We start from the raw sequence: 17,068 nt of genomic DNA, 5'->3' as shown, positions 1-17,068 counted from the left end.
ACACCCAATAGTTTTTAACCAAATTCCAGTCAACTACATTGCCAAACAAACCAGCAGCCTCTATTCGTAGCTTAAGCAACTTCCTCAAGGTCCAGCTGAGCTGAGGTTTGTAACCAGCCTCCCAGAAAGTGGCCCCCTTCAGGGCATATTCATTAACCCAGGCCACCCAGAGAGACCCAGTATTTGCAAGGATATTTCTAATCAGTAAAAAACAACAAACCTTATTCCAGCAGCCCAGACTTTTTAGACCCAAGCCACCTTCAGACTTCAACCAACACATTTGCTTCCAGCTGACTCTAGCCCCCTTGGCAGGAACATCATCCCCCTTCCAAAAGATCCGCATACAGAGTTGCTCAACCTGCCTAATGACTTTACTAGGCAAAATCATCTGCCTACACCAGTAATTGGAAATATTGAATAAAACAGATTGAATGAGCTGCAGTCTGCCACCATAACTCAGCTTCAGCTTAGACCACAAAGCCAGCTTACTTCTGATCTTATCAACCAAAGGAAGACAGTCCTTAGCAGTAAGCTTCCTGATAACTAATGGCACACCAAGGTACCTAACAGGAAGTATACCCAGTTTAAAACCAGTAGTAACCTGCACTCTTCTTAAAACATCCTCATGCACACCACAAGAAAACAGCTCAGATTTCCCAGCATTTAACTGTAGCCCAGACATCTTATAAAAGACCTCCAGAACACCAACAACACCCAAAATAGAATCCTCAGCACCGTGGCAAAAAATTAATAAATCATCAGCAAAGCTGAGATGAGTGAGAGGAACACGCTTACATTTAGGATGAAACTGGGTTAACCCTTCCTTGGCAGCAACGTTTAACAAATGGGACAACACATTCATAATAAGAACAAAGAGATAAGGGGACAGAGGATCACCCTGCCTAATTCCCCTCTTCCCTTTAAAGAAACCCACTAAACTACCATTAAATGCTACAGAATATCTAGCACCAGTGACACATGCAGTGATCCAATCTCTAAACCTTCCTGGGAGCCCTAAGGAAGCAAGAACATTCATCAAGAAGTCCCAAGACACAGAATCAAATGCCTTCCTTAAGTCAATTTTAAGAGTGCACCTTGGGGAAAGGGAACTGCGGGAGTAGCCCCTAACAATCTCTTGAGCCAAGAGCGTATTATCAACAATACTACGCCCTTTAATAAAAGCTGACTGGTTTGGCAAAATCATACCAGGGAAATAGCAAGCTAACCGAGCAACAATGATTCCAGTGATAGTTTTATAGACAACCGAGCAACAGGATATAGGACGAAAGTCTTTAGCCATACCAGCATTTGGAGTCTTAGGCACCAAGGCAATTGCTGTAGCATTGAAGGCAGGAAGTAGAGTTCCGGTCTGAAAAAAATCTCTAATAGCAGCCAGAAAATCTTCATGGATAATATCCCAAGCCGTCTTAAAAAAATATGCTGTATATACATCTGGACCAGGGCTTTTTTCATTACCTTGCCTGAACAGAGAAGCTTTAATTTCTTCATTAGAGACCTCATTGACCAATAAAGCAGCAGCATCACAAGGAAGCTCATATCCCAACAGACTCTTTAGGAGATCAACACCGTAGCTTTGAACACCAACATCCTCAAAACCAAGCAGTTCAGTGTAAAATCTCAACATCTCAGCAGACATAGCATCAAATGAGTCCAACCGAGAACCATCTTCAGCGTAGAGCAATCTAACAGTGTTACTCTTTCATTTCCTCACTACAATAGAGTGAAAAAATTTTGTATTTCTGTCTCCCTCTTTCAACCAATGGACTTTAGCTTTTTGCTTATAAAAATAGGCTTCAGCCACCTCAAGCTCCTAAAGCTCATTAAAGAGAATCTTCTCATCATCTAAGTGACAACCAGCTTGGGAAAGATTAGCAAGCTGTATCTGCTCAAGCTGGGCTATTTTGGCCTTTACCCTACTTGAAATGTCATCAAAATGGCTCCTGTTAAACTGCCTAAGTCTCAACTTAAGCCTTTTAAGCTTAGCAAAAAGGTAGAACATAGGGGAGCCAGACACGTATAGCTGCCAAGACTCTTTAACAACACTCTTAAAATCTCCATGATTAACCCAACAATTGAAAAACTTAAAAGGTTTGGGCCTGTCAGCCTGGTTATCCTTGAAAAAAGAAATCACAGCAGGATAATGATCAGAGACCCCCTGAGCTAAAAACTCAACAAAGGAATTTGAGAAATCTTCAAGCCACCGAGCATTAATAAGAGCTCGATCCAATTTACGAGCCAAAAAATTCCCTGCTTGCTTATTTGACCATGTATAGAGATGACCCACATAAGGATGGTCAAAAAGCCCCAAGGATAACATACATCTCCTACAAGCTTTCATTTCAGCAGTGACATAAGGCCCAAGGCTCTCAAAGTCATAGCTTTCTTCAGCATTGATGAAAATGTTGAAGTCACCTCCTATAAGCCATGAAGCCTCCCCAACTAAACTTTCCACCTCTTCCAACTACCTCTAGAGGTGAAGCCTATCAGAACCATTGTTGCTTCCATAGACTGCAGTTAGGACACATCTATGGCCACCAATCTCACCAACAAAAGACAAAGATTGGTCAAAGACTTTCAAGACTGATAAGGTAAGAGCTTTTCTCCAGAAAATCCACAGCCTACCATTGTCAGAGTACTCATGATTTGTAAAACAATTCCAGTCTGAAGAATAACACTCAACCAACTTGCACACATTAACAGACCTCACATGGGTTTCCATAAGGCAGATAATGTCTACTTTGAGCTTGCCCATTCTAGCAAAAACTTGCTTTTGCTTTAGGGGGTTATTAAAGCCCCTAATATTCCAAAAACATATAATCATTAAGCATGGTTGGCCTCCCCCCCAACAGTTCCAGCTACTGTTCCAACAACAGAACTCACAGACTTATCAACAAGATCTTTCTTTTTATACTTCATTTCATTTAGGAGCACAGTAACACCCATGGAAGCCGCACGAGGCTTCCTACCTCCTTCTAAACCAGCAGCTACCATCAAAACCTCAAAACGGTTAGAAGAGCTAGCAAATTACTTTTTAGCTTTATTCTTGACCTTCTTTTTCTGAGAAGAAGCTTGCAAAGGAGGAAAATCAACTGCAGGCTGAGCAAACCCCTTATTGACAACATTTGCTTCATTGACCAGGTCCACAACCAACTCATCAACCTGAGAATTCACCCAATTATCCAATCATTCTCCAGTAGGTCGACAAGGCTCCTGCAAAGCCTCAATTCCACCAACAATAGGAATTTGAGAACAATTGTCCTCCCCACAATTCTCCAACCTTTTTCCAGAAAGTTCATTATCTACCTGTAGGACCTTTGCACTATCAACAGGAGCAGGAACAGGACAATTTACATCCCCTTTCTTCCTCCATACCTGAATCACAGCAGGTTGGGGCATGTGCACATCAGGACAAACCTTCTCACTATGCCCAAAAACATTACATCTCTGACAGCAAGGAGGAACCCAGGGAACCACAACCCTAGTCGAGACAGCAAGTCCATCCTGCAACACAACATCTACAAATTTTGGGATGGAATCTCTCACTCCAATTTCAATGCAAACCTTTGCATATTCCAACCTAGTCCTGGAAGCAGTCACCGAGTCCATAGACAAAGGCACACCCGACGCACTGTCAATATAGCTTAATCCAGTGCGTGAGTAAAGCTCCAAGGGAACGTTGTAAAGCTGAACCCTTACGGGGATACGAGAGAGATCAAACTCTAAATGCTTCATACTAGGTTCCCATCTCCTCAAAATCAAAGACTTATTCTGAATATGCCATGGCCCATTATCTAAAACCCAGTCACGAGCAAATTCAGAGCAGAACGAAAAAATAAACAAATTCCTACCTGCAAAACTGACCTGCACACCCGAACCCGTGAGACCCGCCTTCCATAAAATTTCCACAATACGCTTCACAGAGGCTAACGGAGGAGCTAGCCCAAGAAATTGTCCAACCAAAGACAATTTCCACTCAGAGATACCCGCCTCAAGAACCTCTGAAGGCGGATGAACCGAAGGAACCGGAGACCCTTCTCGAACAATTTGGGGGGAAAACTCCAAGGTCAGCTCAGCAGTGCTCCCAAAGAGCTTCCGCCAATCCATCAAACCAGAATCCATCCTAAGCTAAGAACCAAAGAAACAACAAAACGAGAAGAAACCGATCGGAAATCTAGAGAAAACCGTCAAGAACGCACCGAAAAACTCAGTTTTCGTTAGCCCTGCTAACGTACACCCAGAGAAAATCGTTAACGTGCGCCATGATTTTCATATTATATATATTATATATTTTATTTATCAAATTTTAAAAAATTCACATTTTAATCATATATGTTATTAATTTATTAAATTTTGATAATTTATATTATAAATTGTTAAATTTTAGTTACTGAATCATTAACTCTTATTAATTTAATAATACAACACATTAACAAAATAAGTTAATTTTTAATTTAACCTCTGAAATTTAGATAGAATACTAAATTGACTTTGAACTTTATATGAAATATTATTTTGATCTCTAAATTTCAGATAAATTATTAAATTTACGTCTAAACTCGATAAAATTTCTCGTCGCCAACCACTACTTACAACTGTGACTATCGGTCACCGTTGTCGTCGTCCACTGTTAGATCATTAAATATAAATAAGAAAACATTCAATCTTTTTCATCTTAAGCATTCAACTTAATGTATAAGTCTTGTATTCAATCATTTAATGAATGCGTGTTTAAAAGACTATATTTATGTACTTAAAAAAATTCATATAATTAATAATGCCACATTTGAGAATCTCATGATCAAATTTATTGATTGTGAGCTATAAAAACTATCACAAATATGCCTTTTTGACTATCGTAGTGGTAGTTCAAAATCAAATAATTTTAATAATGAAATTCTTAAAACTTACATTATTTGTATAGCAATTTTTTTCAAACGAATAAATATAATATTTTAAACATATATTCAATTAGTGATTGAAGATAAAATTTATGTACACTATTGTTATTTTTAAGTGAAATTCACATAATATTTTATATTTTAACTATTATTATTGTTTTGAAATCTTCATTTAATAAATATGTCCTATCAATAAAAATACATCTTACAAAATATGATTCATAAAAAGTGCTTATTACATAACACGTTTTCATTAAGAAGATATTATGATTATAAATTAACTCATCAATTTATCACATTTAGATTTAATAAGAATTAAATTATTATTTTTAGATAAAATAATTTATTTAATTTCAAAATTTAGAATTACTTTAGATCCTTTTACCGTTCCTTACAAGCTTAACCACACTCCATCTTCTTCTCTGTAGATCTCAGTCCGCTAATTTTACCGCGTCTTCCATTTATCTCCCTCTATTCTTTTTCCTCCGGTGGGAGGGGGGCCTGGCACTTGTTCCCTTCAATTTCAACCTTTGCGCCATCACCAAACACATTTCCACAATTTTTTTTCTAATTTCAAATTGTTGGAATTGGTTAAGCAATTATTCAGATCTGTGTAAGGTCCGGCCGGATCGGGATCTCAATGGAGGAGGCACTGGAGTTAGCACGTGCCAAAGACACCAAGGAGCGAATGGCAGCGGTGGAGCGGCTCTACCAACTCCTTGAAGGCTCTAGAAAGAGTCTTACTTCTTCGGAAGTCACTTCTCTTGTTGACTGCTGCTTGGATCTCCTCAAGGACAACAACTTTAGGGTCTCCCAGGGAGCTCTCCAGGCTCTTGCTTCCGCGGCCGTTCTCTCCGGTGATCACTTGAAGTTGCACTTCAACGCCCTTGTTCCCGCGGTTGTTGAACGGTTAGGTGACGCCAAACAGCCTGTTAGAGACGCCGCCAGACGCCTACTGCTCACTCTCATGGAGGTAAAGTTACCAGTTTATTGCTGAGTTTGGGATGCTTTAATGTTTTAGGCTAAGTGGTGAAGAATTCCTCTGATTTCTAAAATGTGTGTGTGTATATTGTTTCAGGTTTCTTCTCCAACAATTATTGTTGAAAGAGCTGGCTCTTATGCCTGGACACATAGAAGTTGGAGAGTTCGAGAGGAATTTGCCCGGACGGTTACATCATCAATCAGTCTTTTTGCATCTACTGAACTTCCACTTCAACGGGCAATTCTTCCTCCTGTATGCTCTTTAACATTTCCAAAATGGAATTTTATTTCTCGTCATGAAATGCCACAGAGATTAGCTGACATATAAATTCCTTTATCAGATTTTGCAGCTGTTGAATGACCCAAATCCGGGTGTTCGTGAAGCTGCTATATTGTGCATTGAGGTCTGTGAAACATTTTTTTTTCTAGTGTTCTTTTAGAAGAGCTTAGCAACTTGTTGACCTTATGTGTAGGAAGAATTTGACCTTATGTTCAAAATTTTAACATATGGTTTGTAAGAACTTTCACCATACTTGAACATACAGCTAAAAGCCTGAAATATGGCTTACATCAGAGGCAGTTCCTCTGTTCTCAGTATAGAAAAACATGCTGAGCTCCTCATGATAAGCTTTTTATATGCCTTTAGAGGATGGAAATTACAATGAGAAAATTAATAGGAATAAACACAGGAACCTCAACTTTGTTTATTGCCATGGTAATTATATTTAACAATTAAACAAAGAGAAACATCTCAATTTAGGTTGCTTGTCACTCGAGTTTTATACCCTTTTTTGCAAAAAAAAATCCATATTCTCGTTCATGAACATTTAATACTCAATATAGAGTGTTTGTACTTGTGTTGTCTGATCCTTGGATTGGTTTTAATGCGAGTTATTATGCAAAGTAGTGTGCTTCTATTGAAAAATGTAAGCCGTTAATAGTTTTAATCTCTTGTGGAAGAACTGTTCAGTAATTATTCATTCGGTGAGTTTTTTCCTTTACTATTTCTGTTTTGGATGGTTTATTAAGTGTTGCAGTAACTGAGAGCATTAGATCCACTTCTGTTGTTATTCTTGCAAATTGCTCTTAGAGATTTCATGGGTCCTACATTAAAGGTTCTCATATTTGATGGGAAAATTCTGATAAGATAATTTCCTTTCCAGGAAATGTATACACAAGCTGGAACTCAATTTCGTGATGAACTTCATCGCCATCAGCTTCCTGGATCTATGGTTAATATTTAATTTTAAAATAGCATATCATCCTGTAGCTTAGTCTTTTTTTTAATTTTTTTCTGACATTGTATTGACAGTTCACTTCCTCCCCACCCCTTTAATGTTGATAACATTTCCTTCTAGAAGAAAGGTATTTGCTGTTTTAGTCTTTTTTTATTTTTACAAGGTAGTGTATATAATTTGCAGATGAGAGATATTAATGCCAGACTAGAGAAAATTGAGCCACAAGTTCGGTCTTTAGATTTGGGTGGTTTTGCTGCTGGAGAGATGAAGCCTTCAATACGTAACCCCAAGAAAAGCAGTCCAAGAGGCAAGAGTTCTTCGAGGGACACTTCACTTTTCGGAGGTTTGGTTATGTCAACAAATTATAACTATTATTATTTTTTCAAATTAGGAGTTTAGGATGGTTTTCTTGATATGCTGGCCTTTGCATAAAAAAATCTTACTTCAATATATATGGCTACTTTTTTTTTTACAGGTGAAAGTGATATCACTGAAAAACCAATAGATCCAATTAAAATTTACTCGGATAAGGAGCTAATCAGGGAACTGGAGAAAATTGCTTCTACACTTGTGCCAGAAAAAGATTGGTCCATACGCATTGCTGCCATGCAGAGAGTTGAAGGCCTTGTTTCTGGAGGTTTTTATCCTCTCTCTCATCAAACCTCCCACTGATCTTTCCCTAGCGTATGTCTACTGTTGAAGAATTATTGAATTACTGTATGTAGTGTTAAATCTTAAAAAACTGACCCATGCAAACTAAGTTGGATATAATATTTTAGGTATATAAGGGGATGCCAAAGTTCAAGTATATAAATTCCTGGGTTATCCATTTCCTTCAACCTATTTCCCATTGTTTTTGACTTCTGCAAAGTTGTCATGTTATTGGGCCTACTTGCTGTCTAAATCCCATATTAATATGGCGTATTCCTCCTTTATAGTTTATGGCTTGAGAACTGGGGATTTAACAATTAAGACTGCTGTGAATAATCAGGTGCTGCCGGTTATCCATGTTTCCGGGGACTCTTGAAGCAGCTTGTTGGCCCACTTAGTACACAATTGTTGGATAGGAGGTCAAGCATTGTGAAGCAGGTGCATACCATACCACTTTTATTGCATTTCCTGGCTCTGACCTTTTGCCTTTTTGCAATCTTTTTAAACATTTTAGTAGAGATAGATATTCTTTGCAATTATAGTTTGTTATGTGACTCTGAACTAATAGTGCTTATTCTAGCACTGAGTTTTTTCTTTCTTTTTTTCCCGGTCAATTGCAATTTTTTGAAGTTCTTTTTTATTCTCTCTAAATACTTGCTTTTTTTATTCAGTTTAACACCAAAACCTTTTATGTTTTAATGATTTTCAGAATTATTCAAACACTGAAGGTTTGTCTTTCATTTTTTTTTCTTGAGTTTGCCAAAATTGCTATTTGTTTAGAACATATTCATGTATTATAAAATGATTGAAGGATAGGGAACATGTCATGGACCAATCATCATACCTGCTCATCACAAATTGAGATTTGAAATTTCCAATAAAGGCGTTTCCGGCTAGTCCACCTAGGAGAGATAATTTAAGCGGAAAACTAAGACTTGAGTACAGATCAGTAGATCACAATTATGGTTTACTGTTGCTAAAACTATAACATTGCTATTGGTTACTGGAATTCTGATATGCCTTTGGCCTCATGCATGCATTTCTGTTACGTTTATTATGAAGCTCGCACGTCTGTTTTTCCTGTATGGCAGTTTTCTTATGCTCTTACTGGACATAGCTGGTTGGATTCCATGTTTGTGCATAGTGCTTTAGCTTCTTGTTTCTTAACACAGTGGATGAATTTTTATACAATGATCACTAGGAAGCTTGAGACAGTATAATGGTGGTGGTTGAGTTCTAGACAATTGTTTACTTTCCTATCCTATAAGTCCTACTCTAGCTCTGTATGTGTAGCTGATTCTGAGACTTTCCTTTTTCCAGGCGTGTCATTTATTATGCTTCTTATCAAAGGAGCTCTTGGGAGATTTTGAGGCATGTGCTGAGCTGTTCATCCCAGTAAGTTCAACTTTCATGTGTAGCGTAGAAACATTTATATTGTCATATGCACTTGTTAATTTCGTATTATGATAATCAGGTCCTTTTCAAGTTGGTTGTGATTACTGTGCTTGTAATTGCAGAGTCCGCTGATAACTGCATAAAAACGGTAATACCTCCCCTTCCATTTTCCCTTTCGGTTTTTATTTTATTTTATTTTATTTTCTTATGATATCTTTTCCTAAGTTGCAGATGTTGCGTAACTGCAAAGTTGCCCGTGTGCTTCCCCAAATAGCTAATTGTGCAAAGAATGACCGTAGTGCTGTACTCCGTGCCAGGTATTCATCTTTTTCTATTTTATGATGAATTCTTTTATTTGTTATTTCCAGACTCAAATTTTATATCTTAAGTGCAGGTGTTGTGAATATGCATTGTTGATACTTGAACATTGGCCTGATGAACCGGAAATAAAGAGATCAGCTGAATTATACGAGGATCTGATTAGTTGTTGTGTTGCTGATGCAATGAGTGAGGTACTTGATTCTGTTGTTTGATGTGAATATATGGTTGTTGTACATAATCATGGAGTCAACCCTCCATTTGAAGGTTTATGTTGATCATGTTGATTGGGTTCTCTCTTGGAAACACAACCTGAAGCTTTATGTTATTTACTTTTTTCTTATACCTGTTTGATCCTTTGTAAAATTTGATGATAGATAATTAGTTTATTGTGGACTTAACAGGTACGATCAACTGCTAGAATGTGCTACAGAATGTTCTCCAAAACTTGGCCAGATCGTTCTCGTCGCTTGTTCACCTCTTTTGATCATGTTATTCAAAGGGTAGATATAGCTTCCATAATTGATACATATTTTCTGGAGTAATTATGTTTCCTAGATTGTGGTCTAAACTCTTACTTTTTACACAGATAATTAATGAAGAAGATGGAGGGATGCATAGGCGGCATACTTCTCCTTCTATCCGTGACAGAAATGTTAAAATGTCAATTACCTCTCAGTCTTCTGCCAGTTCACATCTACCTGGATATCAAACATCTGCTATAGTTTCCATGGATCGGACTTCAACTTTATCCTCAGGGACACCTCTCGCATCTGGGTTGAATCTACCCCAACCGAAGCCCCTTGGTAATGGTACTGACCGCACTCTCGAGAGTGTGTTGCATGCAAGCAAACTGAAAGTCAATGCCATTGAAAGTATGCTTAGAGGTCTAGACATATCTGAAAAACAGAGGTCAACAAGTTTGGATCTAGGTATTGAATGAGTTTTCTATGTTTTACTTAATTTAAACTTGAAAGTTCCGTATGTCATCATTAAATGATGCAGCGATAATTGTCTGAAATGATTAGAAAATCAATTCAGTTGTGAGCGGCTAAATTTGTCTTTTATTGCTCACTAGTGCAGGAGTGGACCCTCTATCATCTCGTGTTCCGCCATTCCCTGCTGTTGTTCCAGCTTCTAACAGTCTCACAAGTGCTTTAGGACTAGAGTCCACTACCTCTAGGTCCTCTACTGCCAGTAAAGCTAGTAACTGCAATGGTAGTCTGGTTATGTCTGATATAATTACTCAAATTCAAGCTTCCAAAGATTTAAACAAGTTATCATATAGTACTAGTGTGACAACCGAGTCTTTTCCAGCTTTCACATCATACTCTGCCAAGAGGGCATCTGGAAGACAAGAACGTGGTTCCTTTGAAGATAACAATGACATTAGGGAGGTCAGGCGGTTTATAAATCCACATATTGACAGGCAATATTTTGACACACCTTATACAGATGTAAACTCTCGAGATTTACAGAACAATTACATTCCTAACTTCCAGAGGCCACTATCGAGAAAACATATAGCTGGACGTGTGTCTGCTGGAAGGAGAAAGAGTTTTGATGATAGTCAGCTGTCACTTCGAGAGATGTCAAATCATGTTGAAGGTCCAGTTTCTCTCAGCGGTGCCCTCAGCGAGGGACTCAGTCCTAGTTCTGATTGGTCTGCTAGGGTTGCTGCTTTTACTTATCTCCGGTCATTGTTGCAGCAGGGCCCAAAAAGTATTCAGGAAGTGGTTCAAAACTTTGAGAAGGTAATGAAACTGTTTTTCCGGCACTTGGATGATCCCCACCATAAAGTTGCGCAGGCTGCCCTTTCAACACTTGCTGATATTATTCCATCATGCCGAAAGCCCTTTGAGAGTTACATGGAAAGGATCTTACCCCATGTTTTTTCGCGGTTAATTGATCCAAAGGAGTTGGTTAGGCTGCCTTGCTCAATGACATTGGAAATTGTAGGCAAAACTTATAGCATAGATTCTCTCTTGCCTGCTTTGCTGCGTTCACTTGATGAACAGCGTTCACAAAAGGCAAAATTGGCTGTTATTGAGTTTGCTATTAGTTCCTTCAACAAGCATGCTATGAATTCTGAAGGGTCTGGAATATTGGCATCCTGAAGTTATGGCTTGCTAAACTGACACCACTAGTCCATGACAAAAATACTAAGCTTAAGGATGTAGCTATTACTTGCATTATATCCGTGTACTCGAATTTTGATTCAACTGCTGTTCTGAATTTTATTCTTAGTTTATCAGTTGAAGAACAAAATTTCCTGAGACGGGCACTCAAACAGTACACCCCTCGCATTGAGGTGGATCTAATTAACTATTTGCAGAACAAGAAAGAGAGACAGCGTTCTAAATCATCCTATGATCCATATGATGTTGTTGGAACATCATCTGAAGAAGGATATATTGGTGTGTCCAATAAGAGTCTTTTACTTGGAAGATATTCTTCTGGTTCCATTGATAGTGAAGGTGGTAGGAAGTGGGGTTACAATCAGGAATCAACCCTGACCACTGGAAATATTAACCTGGCAACATCTGATGAAACTCAGGACAACTTATGTCAAAACTTGGAGAGTAGTTCAAACACCGATGTTTCCAAAGCCAAAGAATGGTCTTATATGGTTAATTCTATTAGTCAGGACTTGGAAGGTCTATCTACTCCAAATCTAGAAATTAATGGCCTGACTAGATCTGGCACTTTGGGGACAATTGAAGGAGTTGCTCATGAAACTTCATCAAAGTTGGATCTTAATCATCTTAAACCCGCAGCTACAGAGATTAGTTCTATGCCAGACACGGGGCCTAGCATTCCTCAACTTCTTCACACGGTGAGTTTGGTTTATCGTGTTTTTTTTCCTGGAAGTGATTATTGTTTTATTGAGTTTGCTCGGAGCAAATGGATTTTGGGCTTCTTATACTGCTTATTGTGCTACAAAAACTTCACACGTTATAAATGCTTTCTTTTTTATTTTTAGATTTGCAATGGGAATGATGAGAGCCCTACTGTTAGCAGGCACAATGCACTTCAACAATTAAATGAAATTTCTGTGGCTAATGATCTCTCTGTTTGGGCCAAGGTATAGTTCTTTCCTTAAAAAAAATTGTATAAATTTGATGTCCTTATCTTGACAGTTTTCTAACCCTGCAACACTGTTAAAAAAATATTGTCCTCTGCCCAAAATGTCAAATATGCTCTGTTATGTTTCTTGCATATAAATTGTAACATTTAGTTGTATTTGTGCAGTATGCCAATCAGATTTTGACAGCTGTACTTGAAGTTTTAGATGATTCTGATTCCTCAATTCGAGAACTTGCCCTGGCATTGATAATTGAAATGCTTAACAACCAGGTTTGCTCATATTTTTGGCATATACTATTATTTTGATACATTGTTTGGATTTTCCTTTTGTCTAACATGCAAATGCTTGTTTCCTCCTTATTGTTGGTTTGTCGTGCTTTCAGAAAGGTGTTATGGAAGATTCTGTTGAAATAGTAATTGAGCAGCTGCTTCATGTGATGAAGGATATTGTTCCCAAAGTAATTTATATTTTCTTTCCATGAACTTGTCCTTTGAGTACGTTGTTCTCCTATTACAAATCTAATGTCTGCTCCATGTTTAGGTTTCAAACGAAGCTGAACATTGCTTGAACACTGTGTTGTCCCAGTATGATCCATTCAGATGTTTAAGCGTATGTTGTTCTCTCTCGAATATCTGACTTGGTTTAGGTTATAAGAAGTACTGATGTTGTCAAATTACTGGGATTGCAGGTTATTGTACCTTTATTAGTGACTGAAGATGAGAAGACTCTAGTTATCTGCATCAACTGTTTAACAAAGGTATTTATTCCGAGAACTAAATTTTTTAAGATTAATCTATACTGAACCTGAATCAGGATAAACATCCAGCATTTGTTCGGATACGTTACATGAAATATTTGGATTAGACTTTGCTTTGCTTTTGATTGTTCCACTGTTCCTATTAACGATAAGCGTTCTATGCTCTACCTTTTCTGTTCAGCTTGTGGGCAGGCTATCACAGGAGGAACTAACTGCCCAATTGCCCTTGTTTTTGCCTGCTCTTTTCGAAGCTTTTGGAAACCAGAGTGCTGATGTCCGTAAGGTAATATATATGCTTTTTGAATTTGCAATTGATACGGTTGCTGTCTGAGATGTTACCTCCAAAATCTTAGGGCACTTTTACGTTGCATTCGGAAGAATTGTCCCTCTAAATTATTCTTTACCATATTGTTATTGAGTCGTGATGTCATTCCGTTTATTATCGATGTCAGACTGTCGTCTTCTGTTTGGTGGATATCTACATAATACTGGGGAAAGCGTTTTTGCCACACTTGGAGGGGCTTAACAGCACACAGTTGAAGCTGGTTACAATTTATGCAAATAGGATCTCACAGGCCAGGACCGGCACTCCTATTGATGCAAGCCATGATTAGCCAGTTCATTTGGACAGCGAGTCAGGTCGGATTTGGGATCTCACAAAGTTGAGGCTGGTTACAGTTTATGGCAATAGCATCTCACAGGCCAGGACCGGCACCTCTATTGATGCAAGCCATGATTAGCCGATTATTTAGACAGCGAGTCAGGTTGGATTCGGGAAGTGTTTACATATTCATTGTTTGTGTGTTTTGTATATTGTGTGAATGCATTTGAAGGGTTTTTTTTTAAATATATATATATATATATATATATATATATATATATAATATCTTTTAGCTATTTTGCTTGGTTTTGGAAGAATGGGTGCTGATGTTGGGGAATCAAATAGGGAATTGCACTTATATCATGCCCATGTTGTGATCACCATTTTCTTAACATTGTTTTTTCATATTCGTACATCCGAATAAGGGAGATGAAATTCCATCGACATCGATCTTTTAGAGAAAAAAAAGGCGACTGACCAAAATAGAAAAGGGAGAAAGTAGAGAACTTCTGGTGTGTAAGAAATAATGAATAAAAACTTGGTATTTGTAAGAAAAATAAGAGAACAACTTACAAATAAGATAGATGTGGTTAATAAAAATTCCCAATGATTTATAATGTCATCAAATGCTTAATTTAGAATATAAATTTATAAAAGAATAATATGGTAAAATATATATTGATTAATATAACATTATTGATTTTAAAATTACACATAATATCTGTTAATACAAACACAAATTAGACCAAGTAACTGACAATAACAGTATGCATAATGCATGCATGGATTTTGTCTTTAAAAGCAATATGAGATTTGGATTCTTTAGGTTACCCCACAATGAATTAAGGAAACCAAAATTAATTGTAAATATCAAAGTAATAAAGGAATCATTAGACAAGTGTCACTTGAATTAAAGATGTGCAAAATCTGATAAATAAATGTAATTAATTGCACACGCAAGAGAAAATCTGATTTTCAGATATGCACAATCTACAAATTTGTTCACCGAAAATGGAAGGTAAATACATAATTGCTAAACCTATTACTCACTATATAAACCTGCCTATGTACCCTATTGCTTTCACACTATTTCAGTTCTCCAGTTGCTTGCTAATAGTAAGTGAGTTTCCTCTTGAAAACATAGGCAAAGCAGTTTTCAATTTCTTGTAGTTCAAGTAATCAAGTTTGATCTTTGTTTACTTTGGGTTTTTGTTCTTGTTATTAAGTTTCTTGTCCAATTTTTTTTTTTTTGGCGTTGAAAATAACAGGTTCTAGTCTCAGGAAATCAATGGCGCCGGCTGCAGATGAGGCCAAGTCGGGCAATGGAGGACAAATACAAAGGCCATTTACGTTTAATGAAATCGTTCTGAGGAACAGGTTGACTGCCCTTGTCGTTGATGGTGACAATTTTTGCCGGTTGCTGCAGCAGGGGATTCTTCAAGCTTATGGACTTCAAACTCAAACGGTCGACAATGGCGACGCTGCGGTTGAGCTCATTGCCTCGGGTGCGAAATTCGACCTTATCCTCATCGACATGCTTCTTCCCATTCTGGACGGCCTTGAGGTAAACATCGCTTGAAAATCAAATGTGTCACATGACTCACAAGGTATCCCGTTGTTGTTAGCACAATACTAGGTAGGAGCACCAAAACTTTTAGGATATACCGAAACCGTGCTCGTGGTGTAGGCGCGACATGATTCAAGAAAACGAGAGTATCTTACCGGCCAATCGCTGGTTCGTGATAAGTTGTTTTATGTTTTATCATATGTTTTTATGGCAGGCTACGAGGCGGATTCGTGCAATGGGGGTGAATTGCAAGATGCTGGGGGTTACTGCTTTTTCCGGTGAAAGAGAAAGGCAGGCGTTTTTGGCAGCCGGAGTCGATTTGTTCGTGGAGAAGCCTTTGGGACCTGAGGTTCTGATTCCCATCCTTAGGGAACTCGACGGGCAGTATCCAAGCATCTAAAAATTGAAGATAAAACCGATGACTTATATGTAGGTGTTATGGTTGGCTACCCTTGAAGAACTATTACCAGCTTTAATGTTGTTGCTGTTTTTTTCATCTTTTTCGTAGCCTTGAACAATAATCCTCTAGTTGTGTCTTGGTGTTGTTCTTGGTACTGTTTTTAATTGGTTGTTGTTGGGTATAGTTACCGGTAATGATATACTATTTCATCTCCTAAAATTCTACATCCGTCCCTATTCATACAAAGTACTAATCATTTTTCCTCAACAACTTATGTGTAGGGATGGCAATGGGTCGGGTCGGGTCGGGTTTTTGGGCCACCCGACCCGAGAAGAAAGGGTTTTTCACCCGTGACCCGACCCGACCCGACGAAATTAAGGTTTCACCCGACCCGACCCGACCCGAATATATGACTTAGAAACCCGACCCGACCCGAAATAATAATAAAAAAAATTTTATTCAATGAAAACAGTGACTTAATTGAAAAAAATTATATATGGAGGGACATTAATGTAATTATCCCTAAATATATAGGATAAAATTATATATATTTTTCGGGTCGGGTCGGGTCGGATTTTTAATTGGTTGTTGTTGGGTATAGTTACCGGTAATGATATACTATTTCATCTCCTAAAATTCTACATCCGTCCCTATTCATACAAAGTACTAATCATTTTTCCTCAACTACTTATGTGAATGAGATATTAAGTATGGGTACAAAAGTTCGATTTTCTCTGTGGGAGTAACATAGCATGTAACCTATGAGAATGTGATCTATCCAACATGTTAATCTGGATGTGATACGCAAAGAAACCACACTTCATAAAGCCTTAGTTGTTTGGTTACATCTTCAGGGATCCGGTTCGAATAACATATATATTTGTCACAAATGGCAAGTGCTGTTACTTCAATCTAAATCTAATAACACAGCTACATCCCTTTGCGCTTGATTTGATTTGATAGGTCCCTAAAACATGAAGCCATCCTTTCCTGGTGAAATGCAGAATATAAATTTTGATTTTGCAGTTTGAGGTAGATGCCTGTTTCATTCACAAATCCCTCGGACAATGGTTGATTGTTATTCACAACCTTCACTTCCTCCTGGTTTCCTTAATTAAGAGGAACTAACGGGGATCATTTCTTTAAATTTGAT

The 17,068-nt window shown here is 37.9% G+C and overlaps 1 protein-coding gene and 1 pseudogene across 1 annotated transcript; both read left to right on the top strand.

Moving 5' to 3' along the window:
* The first annotated feature begins 5,377 nt into the window (after positions 1-5,377).
* LOC120127101 lies at positions 5,378-14,208 on the top strand (annotated as a pseudogene).
* Positions 14,209-15,218: 1,010 nt separating this feature from the next.
* LOC120127105 (two-component response regulator 24-like) lies at positions 15,219-15,940 on the top strand. Its single transcript, XM_039145106.1, has 2 exons — positions 15,219-15,512; positions 15,730-15,940. Exons 1-2 carry the CDS (start codon positions 15,237-15,239, stop codon positions 15,913-15,915), a joined length of 462 nt encoding a protein of 153 aa, XP_039001037.1. The 5' UTR covers positions 15,219-15,236; the 3' UTR covers positions 15,916-15,940.
* The last annotated feature ends 1,128 nt before the right edge of the window (positions 15,941-17,068 follow it).

The sequence above is a fragment of the Hibiscus syriacus genome, unplaced genomic scaffold (genome assembly GCF_006381635.1).
Source record: "Hibiscus syriacus cultivar Baekdansim isolate YM2019G1 unplaced genomic scaffold, ASM638163v2 tig00110462_pilon, whole genome shotgun sequence".
NCBI lineage: Eukaryota > Viridiplantae > Streptophyta > Magnoliopsida > Malvales > Malvaceae > Hibiscus > Hibiscus syriacus.
This window is presented reverse-complemented; position numbering and strand designations above follow the sequence as displayed.